The 27,123-nt window shown below is 44.8% G+C and overlaps 1 protein-coding gene and 1 long non-coding RNA gene across 2 annotated transcripts; one reads left to right on the forward strand and one right to left on the reverse strand.

Moving 5' to 3' along the window:
* Positions 1-933: 933 nt before the first annotated feature.
* On the reverse strand, positions 934-3,705 carry LOC133392779 (uncharacterized protein K02A2.6-like). The gene has a single exon (XM_061654132.1). It carries the CDS (start codon positions 3,579-3,581, stop codon positions 1,215-1,217), a length of 2,367 nt encoding a protein of 788 aa, XP_061510116.1. The 5' UTR covers positions 3,582-3,705; the 3' UTR covers positions 934-1,214.
* A 6,718-nt stretch (positions 3,706-10,423) lies between these two features.
* On the forward strand, positions 10,424-14,376 carry LOC133394074 (uncharacterized). Its single transcript, XR_009766591.1, has 2 exons — positions 10,424-10,872; positions 13,160-14,376. It is a non-coding gene; the product is annotated as an uncharacterized LOC133394074 (long non-coding RNA).
* Positions 14,377-27,123: the final 12,747 nt, after the last annotated feature.

Raw genomic sequence — 27,123 nt, forward strand, 5'->3', positions numbered from 1 at the left:
ATCCTGCCATCGAGCTCTCTGTGCTCCCCTGCGTCTTATGCCGAACTGGGGATCGCTATCGAACACCTTCTTCGTGGGCTACCAGCCTTCGCCACCGTCAGGATGTTCGGTTCGCCGTACAGCACAGCAAGCTCATGGTTCATCCTTCTCCTCCACGCTCCATGCTCGAACACACCGCCAAAGATGGTCCGGAGGATGCGTCGCTCAAACACTTCAGAGAGCGTTTGCATCCTCCGCTCGGATGGTCCAGGACTCGTGTCCACTAAGCGAATCAATGTGATATGTCTCACATTTCGTGCGGGCTCGAAATCTTCTGGATATCAACAGTTGGTGAACCCCATAGTATGCACGATTCCCCTGCACAATGCATCTCCGGATTTCGCAGCTGATGTCCTTGTTGGAGGTAACGACCCTCCCAAGACAGCAAACCTCCTGTACTACCTTGAGATTGTCGCCGTCAACTAATACACTGTTTTCCAGATGGTTTTATTCGCCGGCAAGCAGGTACTTCGTCTTCGTCGCATTGATTCTCAATCCAATTTTTGCTGCTTCACTTTGAGTCGGGTGTACGCCTCACACACCATCGCTGTGGTCCTGCCGATGATGTGGATGCCATCCGCGAAGCCACGGATGTCATTGTCTAGCCCCGCGCTTCGAATGACACCTTCCAGGGCGATGTTGAAAAGTAGACAGGAAAGTCCGTCACCTTGCCTCAGACCCCTGTGAGATTCGAACGATTCCGACGTCAAGTTCGATAGTCTCCCATTGCATTGCACCCCATCCATGGTGGCCTCTAACAGCCGGATCAACTTCCCAGGAAAGTGGTACCGCTGCATGATGGCTAGGTTTGGCTTGGTAGCTGTCTACAAAATTTGTAGCAAGGGATGCAAGTCTGCAGAACAGAATCTGGGACATGATCTTTTTTATGTTGTTGTTGACTTATACTTTATTTTAACAAACATATATATAAAAACGATCAAATGATAAAAGGAAAAGGAATACGGAGCCGCGCGCGCTAGCCACGTCTATTGCTGGTGCAGATAAAATCCCGAGTGTTCGTTACATCGCAGGATCCCCGATCGTAATGGATCATGCACGAGAGAGAGAGAGAAAAAGACGACTATATTCGCTACACATCGAATGCTGTCAGTTCCCGGAAAGCATCGATATTGCGAAGAGGCTGCAGTCTCGGCGGACTGCAACATCTCCCCCGGCTAAATGAGCTGATAGGCTCCGAGCCGACGCGGAAGTCTTCTTATTCGAGAAGACCTGCGTGGCAAATCTATCAGGCGCTGATCGGTCCTACCTCCGTGACGGTTTTCGAGGTCGGCAGGAGGTAGCGAGCTGGATGTCGTCAAAGGAACATCCATCGGGGTCGTCGCTGCTAGTGATGAATAAGCGGGCGATGACCGTGGAAGCGCTGTTGGCTCGCTTACGATTGGTTCCAGCTCAGGCTGGGTTGGCTCTGGTCGGGAAGAAGAAGAAGACCATTCCTCTAACAGTACATCAAGCGGCAGCTGATGTCCCTCAGGTGCACGGGCTACCGCACGACGCCTGATTTGGTTTATGTGGCGCCGAAGTAAACGTCCATCACTCGCAATGACGTCATACATAACGCGTCCACAGCTACGAACGATCTTTCCCGGTATCCACTTCCATGAGTTTCTATAGAAAGATTTTGTAGAAACGGGATCGCCAGGCTGAAAACTTCGCACTGAAATAAATGAGGAAGGAGATAGTGAGTGTGATGATGGGGGCCACAACAGCTCCAGTGCTGTCCTGATGGGGCGGCCGAACATTTCCTCAGCTGGAGATTTCTGCTGGTTCAACTGCGCGTTTGGTGTCGATCGGTACGTCATGAGAAACAATTCCAGGGCCTCATCAAGGGACGTCTCGTCGCTCTGGATCTTCCGCAGTGCTCGTTTCAGCGTATCGACGAACCGCTCCGCCTGTCCATTTGATTGCGGATGGAACGGTGCTGTCGTGATGTGCTCGATCCCGCTGCTGTTGCAAAACTCCGCAAACAAGGCACTGGTAAATTGCGGACCGTTGTCGCTAACTAACGTTTCAGGCATACCGAAGCGAGCGAAAATGTTCCGTAACATGGAGATGGTGGCAGATGTTGTTGTACTCGTAGTTTTGTAGATTTCAGGCCACTTGGAGAAAGCGTCAACCACCACTAAAAAGAAATACCCTTCCAGTGGCCCAGCATAGTCCACGTGTACTCTACGCCAGGCGCCCGATGGTGTTGGCCATGTCGCTGGTGTTGCTCGAGGGGGTGCTTTAGCGGCTGCCAAACAGGATTCACAAGATGCCACGTAGCTCACAATATCGTCGTCGATCATTGGCCAATACAGGTAGCTTCTCGCAATCGCCTTCATTCTCTGCATCCCCGGATGACCCTTGTGCAGCTGCAGCAAACAACGGGAACGCAGTTTCTCCGGGATGACCACTCTCTCCCCGAAAAGTATACACCCCTCAACGGTTGAGAGCGATTCTTTCCTATTGTGGTACCGTGCCAAATCTGCTCCGAATGAAACATCATGCGGCCATCCGTCCTGCACGTACTTATGGACTTTCCGGAGCAAGGGGTCAGTCTGCGTAGCTGTCTCAACGTCTCTAAAACATAAAGGAAATGAGCTAAGCGCATTAATGGCAACTGACCTTAAGTCGTTTTCTAACTCCAGGCTGGCGATGACATATTCAGCTTCAGGTTTGGCGTGATGATGTATGAGCCGAGATAACACATCGGCGTTTCCAAATGAGCCTGTTGCTACATACTCGATGTCCATGTCATACAGCTGAAGAGTAAGTGCAAACCTTTGCAGCCGGTTTGCTGTGTATGTCGGAATTCCTTTCTTACTGCCAAATATGCGTACCAATGGTCGGTGGTCGGTCAGCAGTGTGAAATGACGACCGTATATCATGCGATGAAATTTGGTTACAGCGAAAATTATTGCCAACCCTTCTCTGTCGATTTGGCTATAACCAATCTCCGCCTTGCTGTGTGCTCTGGATGCGTGTTGTACCACTTTTAGGGATCCGTCTGGGTACTTGTGGCATAGCGTTGCTCCTAAGCCAACTGATGATGCATCGGCGGACACAACTATGTCGCGCGTTGGATCGTAGTGTGTGAGCAAGAGCTCCGTGGACAAGAGGGCTTTAAATTGGTCAAAAGCTTTCTGACATTCGGGTGTCCACTGGAACACACTTCTGGCTAGCAGCAACTTATCCAATGGGTAGCGCAAGTTACGCATGTTGGGGATAAACTTGGCATAAAAATTTATCGCACCGATGAATGATCGAACGCCTGTGACATCTTTTGGAGCAGGCAAATTTTTGATGGCGTCGATCTTTGCCGGGTCGGGTCGTAGGCCTCGGCTGTCGATGATATGCCCCAAGTAGCGTATTTCCGACTTGTTGAATGCGCACTTTTCACTCCGGATGGTAAACCCATAGTCCCTTATGCGCTTCAGCGTTTCTTCAAGAGCTGCATCATGCTCTTCCTGTGTTTTCCCTCCAACTATTACGTCATCCATGTAAGCAGATACTCCATTTACCCCGGCGAGCATTTTATCCATTATCTGCTGAAAGGCACCAGGGGCCACTTTTATGCCTGGAGGAAGCCTGTTGTAATGGTATAGACCACGATGCGTATTAATTGTCAGCAGGGGTCGGCTCTTTGCTTCTATTTCTACCTGCAAAAATGCATCGGATAATCAATAAATCAATTTGTGAAAATATTACGCAACGGGCTAGCTTAGAAAAAATGTCCTGGGGTAAAGGAAGCGGATATTCGTGCGGGTGTAATGCTGCATTGAGTCCGGTGCTATAGTCTCCGCAAAGCCGTATTTTGCCGTTCGCCTTTCGAACCACTACGACTGGTGCTGCCCAATCCGAATAGTCGCAGGAACTGATGATGCCTAGATTCTCAAGCCGATCCAACTCTTTATTTACAGCATCTTCCATCGCGTATGCAACCGGACGTTTCGGTCGAAAAACTGGTCTGCTCCCTTGTTGCAGCTGTAGGTGAATTTGTGCCTTGGTGCACAGGCCCATTCCACTAAAAAGCGAAGGAAATTCTTTCTCCCAGGATCGTGGTTCAGCTGTACCTATGTGATTGCAATAGCTATCCATCGGGACGGTCCCCAAGCCGAAAAGATGAATTAAATCAGCCCCGAACAATGACACATCCGCTTTTGACACGCGAATTGTCGCTTGCTTGGTGGTATTATTAATGCTCACGTTCGCTTCAAACTCACCTTGAAGGCCGAAAACTTCGCCAGTAGCTGCTTTCGCTCTTACCTTGGGTGGGTTGAGGTGAGGCTTACCCAACTGCTTCCATAGTTGCTGGTTAATGACAGTGATGTCCGATCCGGTGTCTAGTTGTAGTCGAGCTGGCTTCTCTCCGATGAGCATGCTAACAAATTTCCGCTTCTGCTGCACGCTGCACACGTTGACACGTACTACTCGCGATGACACTGCACGGCGATGATCGAATCGCGGTCGTCCTCTGCGTCGTTGTGACGAGTTGCAGAAACCCTCTCGATGTCCTGTACGTCCACAATCCCGGCACTTGTTGGTTCTGTAGGTGCAGTCACGGGTCCAATGCAGGGCACCACAAAGCCAGCACGGGGTGCGGGGTTTGGAGGCTTCGTTTCGGGGTGCTGGTTTGGAGTAGCGCTCGTTGTTGGTGTTTCGTTGCCACTGGCGGTTGTTTCTGGCTTGCACTGCCTGTACTCGCTCACTAGTGTCCGTAGCGATCATAGCGCTATCAGCTTTTACACGCACTAAACGTTGACAATCTGCTGCTAGCTGCTCTAGGGTGGCATTCTTCCTGTCTTCAATGGCGGCTAACAGTTTCATTCTTATGTCCTGTACGCTTTCGTCCTTTAATCCGCATACGAGGATGAGGCACTTACAATCTTCCTCCGTCATCGAAGAAAATTCTGCATCGACGCACGCTTTATTAACTCGACAGGTAAATGCTAGCAGATCCTCGGTGCGCGTTTTGGTAATATTAAGACACTTGAAGCGTTTGCTTAACACCGACTCCATTTTGCCGAACAGGACGGTAAGCTTTTCCACCATTTCGTTGAAGCTGAAATCTCGCGGTGCACGCGGCAAAATAAAATTACTAAAGCGGGCGTGTTCAGCGGTTCCAAGCTTACGTCCCAGGAGTCGAACCTTGGCGGCGTCATCCAAGCGAGAAGCATCCTCACGAAACAAATCTACATACCGCGTGTACCATGATTCGAAGGTTACTCCCGCTTCTGTATCGTACCGGAACTCACTAATATTACCGGCGAGGGCTTCCAGTATCAACTCCGGGTTGCTCGGTTTTGGCACAAATTGCAGATCGGGGGTCGGTGGCTGCTGCTGCTGTTGTTGTTGCACGAGCTGCGATAACAGTTGCTGTTGCTGTGCCATTTGCTGCTGCTGTTGGACCAATTGCTTTTGTAAAAGCTGCAGCGTTTGCTGCAGCGGCGATGAATCCGATGGCGTGTGCTGCGTTGGCTGGGGGTGAATGAACCCTGTGTTCAGGACCCCATTTTGTGAGAGACGACGTTGCTCCTCGATGATCGGCGTCTCTTCTGGGCTGGACATTCTGCGGCGTTTCCCTACTTGTCGTTGACCGTTTCCACTTAAACTCGTCGCCACTTTTATGTTGTTGTTGACTTATACTTTATTTTAACAAACATATATATATAAACGATCAAATGATAAAAGGAAAAGGAATACGGTGCCGCGCGCGCTAGCCACGTCTATTGCTGGTGCAGATAAAATCCCGAGTGTTCGTTACATCGCAGGATCCCCGATCGTAATGGATCATGCACGAGAGAGAGAGAGACAAAAAGACGACTATATTCGCTACACATCGAATGCTGTCAGTTCCCGGAAAGCATCGAGTTTGCGAAGAGGCTGCAGTCTCGGCGGACTGCAACAATCTTGTAGGCGGCAATGAGGACTGTGATGGCTCGAAAGTTCGAGCAATCCAGCCTGTCGCCTTTTTTGCAAACTGGGTGAATGACACTCAGCATCCACTCCTCCGGTAGTTCCTCTTGTTCCCAGGTTTACACCATCAGCTGATGCTTTTCGACGGTGCGCCTCATCGGCCCCATCTTGAAGAGCTAGGCCGCCAGCCCATCTATGCCAGCTGTGGTGCTGTTGTGGTGGTTGTATTGTTCTGCCACTTGCGCCAGCCTCTCCTGCTTGTGCTCCATTCAGGTGTTATTATTATTATTATTATTATTATTATTATTATTATTATTATTATTATTATTATTATTATTTATTTATTTATTGATGTTATCGGGCAACAGGCCTAAATAACAGATACAGAACAGAAAATTCTTAGTTAGTAAACAACTTAAACATAAATAACACTAGCCCTTTACAACTGACGAAGGTTAGAAACAGGGATATGAAAATCTGCAGATGATTCAAGTCTATTGTAGCTGACACACATTTTAATTAAAGGGTCGTTAGCGCCAAATGAAGAAGATCGAAATGCGATGCTGATTAAAGACCTGCTTCTAAGATCCCTAGTAGGTGCAGAAAAACTGATCAGATTTAAAATTTCAGGTGCATCAATAAGCCCATTTAATAATTTATGCATGAAAATACATTGAGCATTCTTTCTCCTGTGTTCTAAAGTTTCGAGACCAAATAACTGACACCTGACATGGTACGGGGGGCGTGGCATTTGGTTTGACCAAGGAAGACGATAAAACATAGCGCGTGTCGCCTTTTTCTGAACTTTTTCTATTATGTCTATATAGGTCACTTGGTTTGGACACCAAACAACGCAAGCAAATTCTAGTATAGGACGGACTAGGGCACAGTATAACGATTTAAGACAGAAAGGATCTTTAAAGTCGGAAGAAGCACGTAGAATAAAACCTAACATATTTAATGCTTTTGAGACGATTGTGTGGAAATGGCACGATAATGTAAGTTTACTGTCTAACATTATTCCTAAATCACGAACTACAGATGACAGCGGCACACTGTCTTGACCTATTTTGTAATTAAAAGTTATTGAAATCCTTTTCTTAGAGAAAGTAATGCAGATACATTTTTGTACATTCACAAACATTTCGTTATCATGGCACCACGTCAAAAAACGGTTTATGGAATCTTGAAGTATTTCGCAGTGATTTGAATTTTCAACAGCAAGGAACGTCTTAAGATCGTCTGCATATAGTAAAACATTAACGTTGGGAACAGCAAACACAATAACGTTCATAAATATAATAAATAATAATGGCCCTAATATGCTTCCTTGTGGAAAACCAGAAAAGTTACAGAAAGGGTCAGAAAAAGTTTTTCCAATTTTTACATTAATGCAACGGTTCATTAGGTAGCTTTCTAACCATGCTAAAAATTTTGAGTGTACACCATATTTTAATAATTTAGCAAGCAATAAGTAGTGGTTGACCTTGTCAAATGCTGCGCAGAAGTCGGTATAAATGACATCAACCTGGAGGCCCTTGTCAATATTGGAGTAGCAAAATTGAAGCAAATGTTCTTCGAAATAGCACTTCCACCTTTCGATCATCTTCCGCTCACCTGGCAGGAAATTTCCTTCAGCATCCCAACTAGTGTTGGGAATTCCGTTAAAAAAAAGGAACGGAACGGAACTAGTCCATTTTTGAAAAATAACTTAGAAAGAACCGACCCAGAGCTTAGAAGCCAAATTGTCATCCGAGGGGGGAGGGGGGAGGGGGGGGGGGGTATTAATATCAAGCATTAATTTATTATCTAGCATTTTTTAAACTTTTTTGATGCGACGACCAGCCTTCCTGCCTTCAAAGCCTTCCTGTACCACTAATAGGCTTGGCTATCAGTAACTTACACCTGTTCTCACTTTCCTCTGAATCTTTATCCGGTTGCTATGGATCGCAATCCATGAGATTGGATCGCAATCAACTACGTCTGAATCATTTGCAGCTACGTTTGGATCGTTTTCAGCAACGTTTGGATCGCTCTCAGCTACCTTTGGATTTTACGGTAGCTCGCGCAAATTTCGTTGTAGCGCACCGTTTATTTGGTGACCGCGGGACACATTTGCACCCCAAGGAAAGAACTAAACAATTAATGCATTGAATTGTAAAATCTTATCGTATTTTATGAAGCTGCTTACATCACCATTCATATGTTTTTGATTATTAGACCAAGTTTTCCAAACAAACCAGCACAATGCCAAGTCATGTTGGCATTCAAAATGTATCGAAAAGCATCTGCGTAACTCAATTCAATTTTCCATTTCCGCTTCGTGTGGGTGAGCCGGGTGTGTCCTATTCGAAACCGTGATAGGATTCTCTGGTCAAGGCCACCACCAAGGTGTGATGGATGGTTTTTCCATGGTGGTGTTGTGGTCTTGATGATTCTCAGGTAAGAGCGACCGCGGCTAACTCAATAACCATTCCAGCTATTGGTGATGATGGTTTTGCTAAGGCGAATGAAATCACGGTGTGGAAGAGTGTTATGACAGCAGGCCGGGTTATTACGTCCTGCGTTGGCAAGTCGGTCTGCTATTTTATTTCCCTGGATATCTGTGTGACCAGATGGGGTTCTGTTGCCAGTGTTCGTAACAATACCGCACTGATAGGGGTATGTTCCGACACCTCTTGAAGGTTAATATAGAATCTCCATACCCTACTTCGACCCAATACGTCCACGGCGTACAGAACATATCTCTCCAATAATCTGGGCTTGGGTCCACGGGGAAACCCAACTCCTTGGGAGAAGCCTTGAAAGTCACCCCTAGAAAGCCCCAAATGCAACGAATGGAAACCAATATATTTCGAACCGGATTAAACGATACCGACCCACGCAACCGAAAAATGCTAACGATTGGAAACTCGGGACATGGAACTGAAGGTCCCTCACAGCCCCTGGAAGTACCCGCATTCTTGCGGACGAGGTGAGGGCCCGTGGCTTCGGAATAGTAGCGCTTCAGGAGGTGCGGTAGAAAGGAGTGACGGAGCGCCCGTATCGCAGTGATTGCATGATCTACCAGAGCGGTGGTAACAACTCGGTACGGCGTTCCTGGTCGTAGGTGAGATGCGGAAACGAGCAATCCGGTGGTGGCCGAGCAATGACCGGATGTGCACGTTGAGGATTCGCGGCAGGTTCTTCAATCTGAGCATTATAAATGCTCATAATCCGCATCTTAAGAGCACCGATGACGATAAAGACAACTTTTATACGCAGTTGAAGAGGGAGTACGACCGCTGCCCACAACACGATGTCAAAATTGTCATAGGGGATTTTAATGCTCAGGTCGGAAAGGAGGAGGCATTTAAACCTATGATAGGAAGTTTCAGTGCCCACCAGTTGACGAATGGCAACGGGCTTCGGCTCGTCAACTTCGGCTCCTCCAAACACATGACCATCCGCAGCACCTTCTTCCAGCACGCACCTCGCTTCATCTACACCTGAAGACCACCGCAGCAGACATTATCCCAGATAGACCACGTTCTCATCGATGGAAGGCACTTCTCGGATGTAATCGACGTAAGGACCTACAGAGGAGCAAACGTTGACTCAGACCATTTCCTGGTTATGGTTAAGTTACGCCAAAAACTATGCGTGGCTAATAAACTGCGCTATCAGCCTACTCCAAGGCTCAACACAGACCGGTTGAGGCAAGCTGATATGCCGAGGGACTTCGCAATCGCGCTTGGGGAAGCGTTGCCGGAGGACACCACTACCGAGGCAATAGGCCCGATTATTAAACACAAATTGTAAAGACAAGTTGTCAAAATAGGAAGATTTGTATTATGACATCCGTTTGTGTTATGTGTTGGAAAAATAAAATTAGACGAAACACAAACTCACAAGCACACTGCCAAGATATGTATTATGAAACACAAACGGAAATCCAAAATTGTCAAATTGCTTTCCGTCAGCTTTTTGTCACGGAAAGGCGCCAATCTCAGATTGTTTGACCTACACAACACAACAACAAAGTTGTTATTGTTGCTTTCACGACAAAATATAAGTATTTTATTTCATAAATTATCAAATTTTATCATTTTAAACAAAAATATGTGTACTGCCATATCGATACAAATGGCAATATGGTAGAGGTGCTGGTAACGTGCTGCTGTTTTGGGTTAAGAAGCTGCTGCTATTTCCTTCCTCTGTTGTTGTTCGATGCTAGTCGAAAGATGAAGGGCTCACGCACCCGGCTTACGTCCAACAGCAAAGGATTCCAGCAACTTCTTCAGTGAGTGACTGCTTCAACAACCAACAGCATAGGCACATGTAATTATCACATCTAATACTGCATACACTTTTAGAAATAACAAAGACTCGGAGGGCTCGATCTCTGCCAGAATGTCAAGGAAAATTTCCTTCGACACACGAAAATTTTTCTTAAATCTGAAATTAACAATCACGAAATGTGTTGTGGATAGACGTGCCGAGCCCTGGATTCGCCGTAGCAGTTGCGCTGCTGCTGGTCGACATCCAGGAAACGACACTGCGCTCACGCACACTAATACGCCGCACTTAGCGATGCGCGCTAAGTGTGTGCAGAGCGCACCTAACGCAGGAGTGTGTATCAGGCTACCGGTCGAGCAGGGCTCCCGGTAGGGCTCACGGTGCGGCTCGTGCGCGCGGCCCCAGACATCAATATATTGTGTTTTGTATTATTTAATATATGTAATAAAGGTGTAAATAGTTAAAACATAAAAGTGGCGACGAGGATGGGATCCTCTTGCGCAAGGAGGATCCTACAGAACCCGCGGCAGCCATCGCGTTTCGTCTGGCCTTTCTGCAGCGTCAGTGCAGCGGCCATCGCGATGGCACGGTTCCCTGTGCCTTTGGATACCGCGGAACATCGGGCCGCCGCCACCGGATGTTGTGTCTTTGGCTTGCTCTCAGGTACTTTATTAAAAACACTAATATTACAGTACACATAATAAATAACACTGACAAGCACAATACACAATAAAATACTCAGCCGCGCGCCAGCCGTACCGTGCCCTGCCGGGAGCCCTGCTCGCCGGCTGCTCGCAACACTTGCTTGTCCGAGCGCACAACACACACTAAGCGGCCCGCGCTTAGTGTGCGTACGACAGTGTGCGTGACACACTGTCGTCCCCTGGACATTGACCAGTGGCAGCACAACTACCACGGCAAGTCCAGGGGTCGGCACGGCTGCCCACAACATCTCCCCCTTTTTACTTATCCGGAGGGGGTCGAACCGACACGCGCATATTCCATTGCGGGAATATCGGTGTGGTGACACCCTCCGGGCATAGACCCTTGTCCTGGGGCATTTTTGCGCAAATGCTGCTCCTAAGCTGCGACCCCGCTACCCGGCTACCGCAACGCTGCTACGACGTTGCAGGATATCTCCCCGGCGGCGACCGTAATGTCCCGCTAGCCTCATCCGGCAGGAGAGCATTTCCCAGCAACTCGTTCCGCACGCTGCTACGCTGCTGCTGGCGATCTCTCCGGCGGCGACCGATTTGTCCCGCAAGCCTCATCCGGCTGAAGAGCATATCCCAGCAGCCCGTTATGGCATCCTGTAGCGGTGGTACAATTGCTGCAGCAAGGACGGCACACATTTCGCCCTTCACGTCGGGAACAACACGTCGGTGCTACAACTGGGGACGGAATGCGACCTCCCCCTCTCTCCGACGAATAAAAACGGCAGCAGCGGGGCGGCATGGGACCTCGCCCCCTCTCCGTTGACACTATTGCTGCATCGGGGCGGCATTGGACCTCGCCCTCCTCTCCGTCAAACACGACGGCTGCAGCGGGGCGACATGAAACCTCGCCCCTCTCCGTTGACACTGTTACTGCAGCGGGGCGGCATGGGACCTCGCCCCCTCTCCGTTGACACAACGGCTGCAGCGGGGCGGCATTGGACCTCGCCCCCTCTCCGTCGAACATAACGGCAGCAGCGGGGCGGCATGGAACCTCGCCCCCTCTCCGTCGACACAACGGCAGCAGCGGGGCGGCATGGGACCTCGCCCCCTCTCCGTTGAACGCAACAGCAGTAGCGGGGCGGCATGCAACATCGCCCCCTCTCACTGTTCTACGACGGCTGCAGCGGGGCGGCATGGAACCTCGCCCTCCTCTCTGTCAAACACAACGGCAGCAGCGGGGCGGCATGGAACCTCGCCCCCTCTCCGTTGACACTACTGCAGCGGGGCGGCATGGAACCTCGCCCTCCTCTCTGTCAAACACAACGGCAGCAGCGGGGCGGCATGGGACCTCGCCCCCTCTCCGTTGACACTACTGCTGCAGCGGGGCGGCATGAAACCTTGCCCCCTCTCACTGGTCTACGACGGCTGCAGCGGGGCGGCATGGAACCTCGCCCTCCTCTCCGTCCAACACGACGGCTGCAGCGGGGCATGGCATCTCGCCCCCTCTCCGTCGAACACAGCGGCAGCAACACAGTGACCTCTCGCGTCACCAATGATGGCCCGGCAGCTAGGCAGAATCACAATTCGCCCCTTACACTGCCGGCGCTCCTTGGGCTGCAGCCCGACGACACCTAGCGTCGCCGCAGATGGCTCGGCAATCAGGCTTCGACCTTTCCATTGCCGGCGCTCCCTGGGCCTGCAGCCCGGCGAATCAAACATCGCCGAGTGTGTGTGTGCGGCTGTCCCTTCTGTCCCCATCGCGGGACGACAGCCGGGGCCACGGTCTTAACGGCGGCGGCGGCAGCGGTCCTTGTCGAACGGCGTCCCACTGTCGCGGGGACCCGTGCCATCGCGATGGCGCCGGCTCCAACCGACGCGCTCGATCGCGATGGCGACCGCGGGTTCTTCTAGGGATCCTCCTTACGCAAGAGGATCCCATCCTCGTCGCCACTGTTGTGTCTTTGGCTTGCTCTCAGGTACTTTATTAAAAACACTAATATTACAGTACACATAATAAATAACACTGACAAGCACAATACACAATAAAATACTCAGCCGCGCGCCAGCCGTACCGTGCCCTGCCGGGAGCCCTGCTCGCCGGCTGCTCGCAACACTTGCTTGTCCGAGCGCACAACACACACTAAGCGGCCCGCGCTTAGTGTGCGTACGACAGTGTGCGTGACACACTGTCGTCCCCTGGACATTGACCAGTGGCAGCACAACTACCACGGCAAGTCCAGGGGTCGGCACGGCTGCCCACAACACCGGAGACACCGTGGCCCCGGCTGCTGTCCCATCACTGGCGACCGCTGCATTGGGCAGCCGGCTACACACCACCCACTGCAGCCGCATATCAAGGGCGACGGCACATTCCGCCCCGGCTCGAGCCCTGCAGCACGTCATCGGTGAAGCAGCAATCCCGCCGCAGCTCGAGCCCAGCATCACCAACAGTAACGCGCAAGTTACTTCGGCTGCCGCACCTCAGCACATCATCGGCGAGGTCGCAATCCCGCCAAGGCTCGAGTCCGCCTCATCATCGGCAACCCGCAGGTTGCTTTGACTGCAGCACTGCAGCATGTCATCGGCGAGGTCGCATTCCCGCCGCGGCTCGAGCCCCGCATCACCAACGGCGACACGTAAGTCGCCTCGGCTGCAACGCAGCAGCCTCGCATCATAGGCGACGACACATTCCGCCTCACCTGCAGCAAACCTAGCACGTCCAGCCAGAGACGCCATCGCTGTGGCCGGCCATTGCTGTCGCCGGTCATGGCCCTGCCGGTGCAAGGTTTCATCGCGGCACCACCCTCACCTCCCGGCAGGCGTAGCAGCGACGCTACAACCCGAGGACGCGAACGCGGCATCATCGCCGCCGCCCCGGGACAACGGTGCACCATAGCAGACGCTCACGAGGACAGCGAACACGGCATCATCGCCGCCGCCTCGGGACAACAGGTCACCATAACAGACGCTACCCGAGGACAGCGAACGCGGCTTCATCGCCGCCGCTCCGGGAGCAACAACCGCAACCCGAGGAACGCGAACGCGGCATCATCGCCGCCGCCCCGGGAACATGAGCGCAGCAGCATCACGATTCCCACTACGTACCATCGGTCGAAGGGTGTCACCACGCTGGTATTCCGTTGTGGAATACCACCCGCGTCGGTTCGACCCTTCGGTTATTAAAAGGGGGAGATGTTGTGGATAGACGTGCCGAGCCCTGGATTCGCCGTAGCAGTTGCGCTGCTGCTGGTCGACATCCAGGAATCGACACTGCGCTCACGCACACTAATACGCCGCACTTAGCGATGCGCGCTAAGTGCTTGCAGAGCGCACCTAACGCAGGAGTGTGTATCAGGCTACCGGTCGAGCAGGGCTCCCGGTAGGGCTCACGGTGCGGCTCGTGCGCGCGGCCCCAGACATCAATATATTGTGTTTTGTATTATTTAATATGTGTAATAAAGGTGTAAATAGTTAAAACATAAAAAAATGAAACATGTATAACACGGTTTGCCCAAATGATCTGCATGCTTAACTCACGCTTGGTTATAAAGCTGTAACGGGTCGAAAACACTTGGAAGCAGTCGGCGCTGTTTTACCAGATCTACCGTTGTTTCTTCTTCACTGCTACTATCGTCACTAACGAAGTGGAAGAAAATCATTTCGAAGTTTTAAACAAGGATTGTTAGCTTGATAAACGATCGTGTCTTAAATAAACTTGTTTACGTTTTTTTATTTTGATTTTGAACATTTTGACACATTGACAAAGGCTTTGACACAGCTTTAACGAAGGAAAAAAATTAACGAAACTTGTGTATCACAAGAACGGTTTCAAAATGCATATATTACGGACGTCACACGAGGCGTAAACTCAAAAAGTTTACGCTTGATTTGTATGGGAGAGCTTAAACTTCCTGTCAAAAGATTTCAGAGTTGTATGGCTGAAATTCAGTTTACGCCAAAGTTTACGCTTCGTGTGACTTCCGTATATATTTTCCGTTTGTCTTAACGCACTTGTCTTGTGTCATTTTCGTTTGTGTTGAATAATCAGGCCTAATGTCTCTCAATGACCACTGGCGTATGGTGGAGCAAGCCATCAGCAGCACGGCAGAGCGAACGGCCGATTGGCCGCGTGATCCGTAACCAGAGGAAGGAATGGTTTGATGATGAGTGCAGTCGAGCACTCTCCGAGAAGAACCCCGCGCGTACCCGCATGCTTCCACAGAACGTGGAAGACTACAGACGACTGAGGAGGCAGTAGGACAAGAAGCGCAGCCATTATCCGCAACGAGGAGGGAGATATCCTGTCGGACAAGCGAGAGGTGATCGACAGGTGGAAGTGCTACTTTGACGGAAGCATAGGAAGCAGAGGAGATCAGTCCTATGATAGCCAGCATGACGATGACGAAGTGCCCCCGCCATCTTTGGACCAAGTCATTGGTGCCATCAAACAGCTGAAGTGTAACAAGTCAGCTGGCAGCGATGGTCTAGTGGCCGAACTGTTCAAGATGGGTCCAGAGTGGCTTACCTTTGTGGCGACCACGTTATAGCCTCACCACAGTCCGGAGCTGACGTCAACCGTCAATTCAAAATATCGGGCACTCTAATTCGAACACCCTAATTCAAGCACCCTAATTCGAGCAACCTTATTCGAGCACCCTAATTCGAGCAATAGTTACCAACTTAGCCAGACTAAACTATATCCCGTTAAAAGATTATAAAAGCCGTCGTTCCCACCACGCGTTCTCTTCTCTTTTCGTTCTCATCCGCTAGTGGACGTGCTCCCGTAACTTCGTAACGCGTAATAAAGACATTGTAAAAGATTGTATTTTGCGACATCTTGGGAATCCAAATAAAAAAGTGGTCTACCCACGAGGTAGCCAAACCTTTATCATATATCGGCTGATTGTGAGGATTTGGAATCGGGAAGATCTACCGGACGAGTGGAAACTGGGTATTGTGGTAGCTTTGAACTCGCGTTGGCCAGGGTGGCCTTCGTCATCGTTTGCCGAATTAAGCAGAACTGAGGTGGACTCTGTTTTGAAGCGGACTTTCGGCACTTGATCGTCCAGGCGATCATAGAAACCTTTAGGAGGTTTCCCTTACTGGAAACGTTGGAGTTTAGAGGCCTTACCTTGGGCAGGAGGACATAACTAAACTCTTTAAATGAGAAGTCGATAGATGTAGGATGGGCATAGTGTAGCAGATTTACTGCTAACAGTAGGTCACATCTAACTTAGCATTGCCAAAAGCCAGGTAAAAAGAAACGTTAAACACCAGAAGCGTAAACGTTCTCGTGTTTTACCCCAGAACATAAATAAGGAAAACGCGCCACAGATAAGCAATTAAACTTCCGTAAAACCCAGGCATAAACAGGAAAACGTTCGCTACATCCACAATGCACGGATAGTTGATAAAACACAGGCACGCTAGGTATAATTTAAGAAACACCTTTAAAAACCCAAACCCGGAAAACCAAACGAAAGCTCACATTTGACAAACATCTGGTTGCCAAATGTGTCACAACTTTCACACCATATTTGTTATAAATAAAGCTCGAACTGATGGAGAAATCAGTTCACCTTCCATAGACACGTAGATCACTCGTGTTCTGGTGCATCTCACCAATTTGCAGATTCCGCCGAAGGCTCTGCTCATATTTGATAATCATTTTTGGTTATCAGCTGTTCAGTCGGTTGACCGATCAGCATTACCCTCATCGAAATAAAGTGCACGTTTGCACTAGTTCCACCCAACTTCTCCCACGGTGTCCGTTTCCGCCTCGGTCATCAACTCGACGCGCAAGGTCGATCCAGTCCGCGATTCCGCCGACGTAAGCAAGTGCTTCTTTTCGGACTTAGCGTAAGTGTGAACAGGTTGACGTAACCGATACGCGACGAATGTGTTTACATTTTGGTGTCGCGTTCCGTACGATCCCCTTCCTCGTCCCACACCCTTTCACTGTGCTCCGCGCATTGACTCACCGAAACGGTTTGAGGAGCGCGGCCGAACCTACCACATGGCGACCGTGACAGCGTAGCAAAAACAAAGCTACAAGAACAATAAAGTGCAGTGAAAAAGCAAAAGTGCAGTGCTGTGTAAAAACTCTTGTTGTGAGTACTTACCTTACCACATGCCCCAAAAATCTAAAAAGTAGCAGTGCCAGTTAAGTGTTAATACACTGTTGTGAAAATCTATCTTAAAATGCAAAAGTGATCAATGCCTAAATAATCAATTTTTAGACCTTGAATTTCAACTCTAAATGATGCATCAAAACGCTAACTCAGCAAAACAAATACAAAGTGCAACCAAGTTAAAGAAAAATGGGTAACGACGCTTCAAATCCGAAAGCAAATACGAAGGGTGATAATGACCTTACAATTATCCAGACCCAAAATGATCACTCAGAGCAACACGAAAGCCACGAAATGAAACTGAACATTGTGCTGATATTGCTTTCAATCATACTCATCCAAAAGATCGTAAAAGTAATCTTCAGAATAGTGAAAATATATGCTAAAAACGATGCAATCAATAAATTACAACTGCCTAAATAGTTTGCGTTTTGACAATCAAAACATGTCTTACTGCAAGTGATACAAGTTTAAAATAAAAGATAATATATTGGATGGAAGAACCACGGACCACGAGAGGTGACCAGCGTGATTTTATGGAAAAGTAGTTCCCAACGTGGAAGACAAATGATCAAGGCGAGCTTACTGCCCGATCTGGATTGACAGGCGAGAATGGACAGGAGTCCCAACCCAGAAGTTACACCGAGTGATATCAACTGATGACATCGTAAGAAAATACTTCAAGCTCCGAGTTTATACCAAGCCCCGAGTATACACCATGCGCCGAAAGATGATCAGCGAGCAGCATCATCAGCAGCAACGAAAACAAATACATGTTATGTATTCAAAGAAGGTATTGTAAACCATATCCTCATATCAAAATCATCATCAAAATCAAATCAGGAGTAGACTACCTTTGCCTATTAGAAACAGACAAACTATCTGAACCAACATCAAAAATAATCATTAGCACAAGTTCCATGTTTTACAACATAATTTCAATTACACCAGAAACGAGACGCTAAATGCAACTTCAAACGACTTACGAAAGCAAGTCAGACTTTAGAGTTTGTGCTGCATAAAATATGCGAAATTTCAAAATAAACATAAAAGAAACGAGAATTATCAACAACTAAATTCAAATTATCTATTGCCAACAATGAAAGAATTAGTTAGTATATCTATTTCCGACAAATTGTTGTAAATAATCCAACTAGATGGATTGCGTGACAGACAAAAAGGTTTAGATTAATTCGAGATATGACTCTTTCAAACCTCTCTTTTACCATATGAGTGCAATACAGATAATACAACAAATAGAGAGACAATATTAATGACGAGAAATACTTTTTATAGATAACAAAAATGAATTAGAAATTCCGAAAATAATATATCGTTCAAATTTAGAATTTAGAACGTCAGGAAAACTAATACCAAAATGAACCCTCTAGAAATTTTGAAGACGGCAACAAGCCTCATACCATATTTCAATGGTGGAGAAGACGAAGCTGAAGCCATGCTAGTAGCATTAGAAATTCTTAAAGAAGCTGTAGATGAACAACATCACCACCTTATCATGAGAATCGTTCAATCGAAATTAAAAGGACAAGGAAGAAAGATTGTAGGGAAATTGGTAAACAGCATTGACGACATTTTGATAAGAATCAATGCACATTTTAAGAAAACTGAATTACCCGAAGACATTGTAATAGCCATCTATGCCCTGAAGCAAAAATTCACAGTGAAGGATTTTGGTGAAAAAATTCAAGACTTAGCAGAAGAACTAGAGCAGGCTTACCTAAACGAAAATGTCGCCCCGGAGTTGGCTAGCGAAAAAACCAACAGGATAGCAATGAAAGCTTTCGGAAAAGGGTTAAAAAACGAGATCTATCAGGCAATAGTTCTGTCAGGTATGATTCCTACCTTAGACGCTGCAATTAAGGCAATTGTCAATATCGACAATATAAATAAAAAATCGCAAGAAATGAATCATGATCACAAGCAAAGCAGTCAGGGAACCCGATATAATAGCTCATACCAACTTCAGGCAAATAACACGATAAACAACGATCATCGTTCAAACAATAGCAGCTGGAGGTCTCAACCTCAGCAAATCACTAATAACTGGAGAACTCAGGCTCCACAGAACAGTAACTGGAGAAATACAAATGTAGGAAATGTTCAAAATAGACATCCTAGCGAGACAAACGGGTATAATATCCAAAATAGAAAACCCACTAGCAAAAATATTTTATAGCAACGCGATCCGAGAAGAGCAATTTATTGTGCTCAAGCAAATGATCAGCTCTCAGAAGAAACAGAAAACATAGTGGACCGAATCCCACTAACACAAAACAATAATGATACTAACCAACGGAATGAAAATCACATTTACAATCAAAAGGATAGAGAATATATAAACATTGATGAAAATAACAATCAAGTGCAATTTGAACAAGATTATGTAGAGTTCAACAGCAGAACAAGCTATGAAACTAAATCTTATGAACCTATGCACGATCAAATAATTTATGAAGTAAAAAGGCCAAGTAATGACTCAGAAAGAATTATTAAAGAAAATGAGGAGATAGCTAACGAAGATCGCGAAGAACATATAAATAATCAGTATGATAATGAATACGAAAATTGTATGCAAACTATACTCATTAATGAAGTTGTTAAGAGAAGTATTGTTGAGAAACCAATGAACGACCCAACAGAGGTTATAAAACTGCTAGATAGCGTAGAAAGAAACAATGAGACGAATTGTAAAGACAGCCATGCAACTGAGATGAATAATGCAAAGAAAAGAAAACGTAGCATCAAATCAAAGAAGAAGAAAATTGAAGTAAGTAATCAATCATATTGCCAGGATATAAAGGCTGAGAAAAATAAAAATGTCACATTTAGTGAACCAAGAAAAAATGTTGCTTACGAAAAGTATCTCAAAGAACTTTTAGAACATTTGCATCATACTATCTCAATGATAACAATTAAAAAATCTATAATCGTAGAATCCTCAAGAAATCAACCTAACAAACGTATCAATGCGATATCAAACTGTTACAATCCCCATTTAAATAACAACGATATTGTATCTCTAGATAATAAATCAATGTACATAAAATATTACCCACCTTAACGAAATGACAATACTTTCAATAAGTTTTTTTCAAACAAAAATATAAAACTTACACAAAAAAGTATTAGAAAAAAAAATCAACAAAGATAGAGCAATTAAAATATGACAGAATAACTTCATTTCATTACGTTATTCTTCCGAAGGGTGGAGGTGTAGCAGATTTACTGCTAACAGTAGGTCACATCTAACTTAGCATTGCCAAAAGCCAGGTAAAAAGAAACGTTAAACACCAGAAGCGTAAACGTTCTCGTGTTTTACCCCAGAACATAAATAAGGAAAACGCGCCACAGATAAGCAATTAAACTTCCGTAAAACCCAGGCATAAACAGGAAAACGTTCGCTACATCCACAATGCACGGATAGTTGATAAAACACAGGCACGCTAGGTATAATTTAAGAAACACCTTTAAAAAACCCAAACCCGGAAAACCAAACGAAAGCTCACATTTGACAAACATCTGGTTGCCAAATGTGTCACAACTTTCACACCATATTTGTTATAAATAAAGCTCGAACTGATGGAGAAATCAGTTCACCTTCCATAGACACGTAGATCACTCGTGTTCTGGTGCATCTCACCAATTTGCAGATTCCGCCGAAGGCTCTGCTCATATTTGATAATCATTTTTGGTTATCAGCTGTTCAGTCGGTTGACCGATCAGCATTACCCTCATCGAAATAAAGTGCACGTTTGCACTAGTTCCACCCAACTTCTCCCACGGTGTCCGTTTCCGCCTCGGTCATCAACTCGACGCGCAAGGTCGATCCAGTCCGCGATTCCGCCGACGTAAGCAAGTGCTTCTTTTCGGACTTAGCGTAAGTGTGAACAGGTTGACGTAACCGATACGCGACGAATGTGTTTACATTTTGGTGTCGCGTTCCGTACGATCCCCTTCCTCGTCCCACACCCTTTCACTGTGCTCCGCGCATTGACTCACCGAAACGGTTTGAGGAGCGCGGCTGAACCTACCACATGGCGACCGTGACAGCGTAGCAAAAACAAAGCTACAAGAACAATAAAGTGCAGTGAAAAAGCAAAAGTGCAGTGCTGTGTAAAAACTCTTGTTGTGAGTACTTACCTTACCACATGCCCCAAAAATCTAAAAAGTAGCAGTGCCAGTTAAGTGTTAATACACTGTTGTGAAAATCTATCTTAAAATGCAAAAGTGATCAATGCCTAAATAATCAATTTTTAGACCTTGAATTTCAACTCTAAATGATGCATCAAAACGCTAACTCAGCAAAACAAATACAAAGTGCAACCAAGTTAAAGAAAAATGGGTAACGACGCTTCAAATCCGAAAGCAAATACGAAGGGTGATAATGACCTTACAATTATCCAGACCCAAAATGATCACTCAGAGCAACACGAAAGCCACGAAATGAAACTGAACATTGTGCTGATATTGCTTTCAATCATACTCATCCAAAAGATCGTAAAAGTAATCTTCAGAATAGTGAAAATATATGCTAAAAACGATGCAATCAATAAATTACAACTGCCTAAATAGTTTGCGTTTTGACAATCAAAACATGTCTTACTGCAAGTGATACAAGTTTAAAATAAAAGATAATATATTGGATGGAAGAACCACGGACCACGAGAGGTGACCAGCGTGATTTTATGGAAAAGTAGTTCCCAACGTGGAAGACAAATGATCAAGGCGAGCTTACTGCCCGATCTGGATTGACAGGCGAGAATGGACAGGAGTCCCAACCCAGAAGTTACACCGAGTGATATCAACTGATGACATCGTAAGAAAATACTTCAAGCTCCGAGTTTATACCAAGCCCCGAGTATACACCATGCGCCGAAAGATGATCAGCGAGCAGCATCATCAGCAGCAACGAAAACAAATACATGTTATGTATTCAAAGAAGGTATTGTAAACCATATCCTCATATCAAAATCATCATCAAAATCAAATCAGGAGTAGACTACCTTTGCCTATTAGAAACAGACAAACTATCTGAACCAACATCAAAAATAATCATTAGCACAAGTTCCATGTTTTACAACATAATTTCAATTACACCAGAAACGAGACGCTAAATGCAACTTCAAACGACTTACGAAAGCAAGTCAGACTTTAGAGTTTGTGCTGCATAAAATATGCGAAATTTCAAAATAAACATAAAAGAAACGAGAATTATCAACAACTAAATTCAAATTATCTATTGCCAACAATGAAAGAATTAGTTAGTATATCTATTTCCGACAAATTGTTGTAAATAATCCAACTAGATGGATTGCGTGACAGACAAAAAGGTTTAGATTAATTCGAGATATGACTCTTTCAAACCTCTCTTTTACCATATGAGTGCAATACAGATAATACAACAAATAGAGAGACAATATTAATGACGAGAAATACTTTTTATAGATAACAAAAATGAATTAGAAATTCCGAAAATAATATATCGTTCAAATTTAGAATTTAGAACGTCAGGAAAACTAATACCAAAATGAACCCTCTAGAAATTTTGAAGACGGCAACAAGCCTCATACCATATTTCAATGGTGGAGAAGACGAAGCTGAAGCCATGCTAGTAGCATTAGAAATTCTTAAAGAAGCTGTAGATGAACAACATCACCACCTTATCATGAGAATCGTTCAATCGAAATTAAAAGGACAAGGAAGAAAGATTGTAGGGAAATTGGTAAACAGCATTGACGACATTTTGATAAGAATCAATGCACATTTTAAGAAAACTGAATTACCCGAAGACATTGTAATAGCCATCTATGCCCTGAAGCAAAAATTCACAGTGAAGGATTTTGGTGAAAAAATTCAAGACTTAGCAGAAGAACTAGAGCAGGCTTACCTAAACGAAAATGTCGCCCCGGAGTTGGCTAGCGAAAAAACCAACAGGATAGCAATGAAAGCTTTCGGAAAAGGGTTAAAAAACGAGATCTATCAGGCAATAGTTCTGTCAGGTATGATTCCTACCTTAGACGCTGCAATTAAGGCAATTGTCAATATCGACAATATAAATAAAAAATCGCAAGAAATGAATCATGATCACAAGCAAAGCAGTCAGGGAACCCGATATAATAGCTCATACCAACTTCAGGCAAATAACACGATAAACAACGATCATCGTTCAAACAATAGCAGCTGGAGGTCTCAACCTCAGCAAATCACTAATAACTGGAGAACTCAGGCTCCACAGAACAGTAACTGGAGAAATACAAATGTAGGAAATGTTCAAAATAGACATCCTAGCGAGACAAACGGGTATAATATCCAAAATAGAAAACCCACTAGCAAAAATATTTTATAGCAACGCGATCCGAGAAGAGCAATTTATTGTGCTCAAGCAAATGATCAGCTCTCAGAAGAAACAGAAAACATAGTGGACCGAATCCCACTAACACAAAACAATAATGATACTAACCAACGGAATGAAAATCACATTTACAATCAAAAGGATAGAGAATATATAAACATTGATGAAAATAACAATCAAGTGCAATTTGAACAAGATTATGTAGAGTTCAACAGCAGAACAAGCTATGAAACTAAATCTTATGAACCTATGCACGATCAAATAATTTATGAAGTAAAAAGGCCAAGTAATGACTCAGAAAGAATTATTAAAGAAAATGAGGAGATAGCTAACGAAGATCGCGAAGAACATATAAATAATCAGTATGATAATGAATACGAAAATTGTATGCAAACTATACTCATTAATGAAGTTGTTAAGAGAAGTATTGTTGAGAAACCAATGAACGACCCAACAGAGGTTATAAAACTGCTAGATAGCGTAGAAAGAAACAATGAGACTAATTGTAAAGACAGCCATGCAACTGAGATGAATAATGCAAAGAAAAGAAAACGTAGCATCAAATCAAAGAAGAAGAAAATTGAAGTAAGTAATCAATCATATTGCCAGGATATAAAGGCTGAGAAAAATAAAAATGTCACATTTAGTGAACCAAGAAAAAATGTTGCTTACGAAAAGTATCTCAAAGAACTTTTAGAACATTTGCATCATACTATCTCAATGATAACAATTAAAAAATCTATAATCGTAGAATCCTCAAGAAATCAACCTAACAAACGTATCAATGCGATATCAAACTGTTACAATCCCCATTTAAATAACAACGATATTGTATCTCTAGATAATAAATCAATGTACATAAAATATTACCCACCTTAACGAAATGACAATACTTTCAATAAGTTTTTTTCAAACAAAAATATAAAACTTACACAAAAAAGTATTAGAAAAAAAAATCAACAAAGATAGAGCAATTAAAATATGACAGAATAACTTCATTTCATTACGTTATTCTTCCGAAGGGTGGAGGTGTAGCAGATTTACTGCTAACAGTAGGTCACATCTAACTTAGCATTGCCAAAAGCCAGGTAAAAAGAAACGTTAAACACCAGAAGCGTAAACGTTCTCGTGTTTTACCCCAGAACATAAATAAGGAAAACGCGCCACAGATAAGCAATTAAACTTCCGTAAAACCCAGGCATAAACAGGAAAACGTTCGCTACATCCACAATGCACGGATAGTTGATAAAACACAGGCACGCTAGGTATAATTTAAGAAACACCTTTAAAAAACCCAAACCCGGAAAACCAAACGAAAGCTCACATTTGACAAACATCTGGTTGCCAAATGTGTCACAACTTTCACACCATATTTGTTATAAATAAAGCTCGAACTGATGGAGAAATCAGTTCACCTTCCATAGACACGTAGATCACTCGTGTTCTGGTGCATCTCACCAATTTGCAGATTCCGCCGAAGGCTCTGCTCATATTTGATAATCATTTTTGGTTATCAGCTGTTCAGTCGGTTGACCGATCAGCATTACCCTCATCGAAATAAAGTGCACGTTTGCACTAGTTCCACCCAACTTCTCCCACGGTGTCCGTTTCCGCCTCGGTCATCAACTCGACGCGCAAGGTCGATCCAGTCCGCGATTCCGCCGACGTAAGCAAGTGCTTCTTTTCGGACTTAGCGTAAGTGTGAACAGGTTGACGTAACCGATACGCGACGAATGTGTTTACATTTTGGTGTCGCGTTCCGTACGATCCCCTTCCTCGTCCCACACCCTTTCACTGTGCTCCGCGCATTGACTCACCGAAACGGTTTGAGGAGCGCGGCCGAACCTACCACATGGCGACCGTGACAGCGTAGCAAAAACAAAGCTACAAGAACAATAAAGTGCAGTGAAAAAGCAAAAGTGCAGTGCTGTGTAAAAACTCTTGTTGTGAGTACTTACCTTACCACATGCCCCAAAAATCTAAAAAGTAGCAGTGCCAGTTAAGTGTTAATACACTGTTGTGAAAATCTATCTTAAAATGCAAAAGTGATCAATGCCTAAATAATCAATTTTTAGACCTTGAATTTCAACTCTAAATGATGCATCAAAACGCTAACTCAGCAAAACAAATACAAAGTGCAACCAAGTTAAAGAAAAATGGGTAACGACGCTTCAAATCCGAAAGCAAATACGAAGGGTGATAATGACCTTACAATTATCCAGACCCAAAATGATCACTCAGAGCAACACGAAAGCCACGAAATGAAACTGAACATTGTGCTGATATTGCTTTCAATCATACTCATCCAAAAGATCGTAAAAGTAATCTTCAGAATAGTGAAAATATATGCTAAAAACGATGCAATCAATAAATTACAACTGCCTAAATAGTTTGCGTTTTGACAATCAAAACATGTCTTACTGCAAGTGATACAAGTTTAAAATAAAAGATAATATATTGGATGGAAGAACCACGGACCACGAGAGGTGACCAGCGTGATTTTATGGAAAAGTAGTTCCCAACGTGGAAGACAAATGATCAAGGCGAGCTTACTGCCCGATCTGGATTGACAGGCGAGAATGGACAGGAGTCCCAACCCAGAAGTTACACCGAGTGATATCAACTGATGACATCGTAAGAAAATACTTCAAGCTCCGAGTTTATACCAAGCCCCGAGTATACACCATGCGCCGAAAGATGATCAGCGAGCAGCATCATCAGCAGCAACGAAAACAAATACATGTTATGTATTCAAAGAAGGTATTGTAAACCATATCCTCATATCAAAATCATCATCAAAATCAAATCAGGAGTAGACTACCTTTGCCTATTAGAAACAGACAAACTATCTGAACCAACATCAAAAATAATCATTAGCACAAGTTCCATGTTTTACAACATAATTTCAATTACACCAGAAACGAGACGCTAAATGCAACTTCAAACGACTTACGAAAGCAAGTCAGACTTTAGAGTTTGTGCTGCATAAAATATGCGAAATTTCAAAATAAACATAAAAGAAACGAGAATTATCAACAACTAAATTCAAATTATCTATTGCCAACAATGAAAGAATTAGTTAGTATATCTATTTCCGACAAATTGTTGTAAATAATCCAACTAGATGGATTGCGTGACAGACAAAAAGGTTTAGATTAATTCGAGATATGACTCTTTCAAACCTCTCTTTTACCATATGAGTGCAATACAGATAATACAACAAATAGAGAGACAATATTAATGACGAGAAATACTTTTTATAGATAACAAAAATGAATTAGAAATTCCGAAAATAATATATCGTTCAAATTTAGAATTTAGAACGTCAGGAAAACTAATACCAAAATGAACCCTCTAGAAATTTTGAAGACGGCAACAAGCCTCATACCATATTTCAATGGTGGAGAAGACGAAGCTGAAGCCATGCTAGTAGCATTAGAAATTCTTAAAGAAGCTGTAGATGAACAACATCACCACCTTATCATGAGAATCGTTCAATCGAAATTAAAAGGACAAGGAAGAAAGATTGTAGGGAAATTGGTAAACAGCATTGACGACATTTTGATAAGAATCAATGCACATTTTAAGAAAACTGAATTACCCGAAGACATTGTAATAGCCATCTATGCCCTGAAGCAAAAATTCACAGTGAAGGATTTTGGTGAAAAAATTCAAGACTTAGCAGAAGAACTAGAGCAGGCTTACCTAAACGAAAATGTCGCCCCGGAGT

Source organism: Anopheles gambiae, chromosome 3 (genome assembly GCF_943734735.2).
Source record: "Anopheles gambiae chromosome 3, idAnoGambNW_F1_1, whole genome shotgun sequence".
NCBI classification, from domain to species: domain Eukaryota; kingdom Metazoa; phylum Arthropoda; class Insecta; order Diptera; family Culicidae; genus Anopheles; species Anopheles gambiae.

What these genes read in the sequence shown, in the direction of transcription:
- LOC133392779 (XM_061654132.1), bottom strand. Translation starts at nt 3,581, where the DNA reads ATGGATAAAATGCTCGCCGGGGTAAATGGAGTATCTGCTTACATGGAT.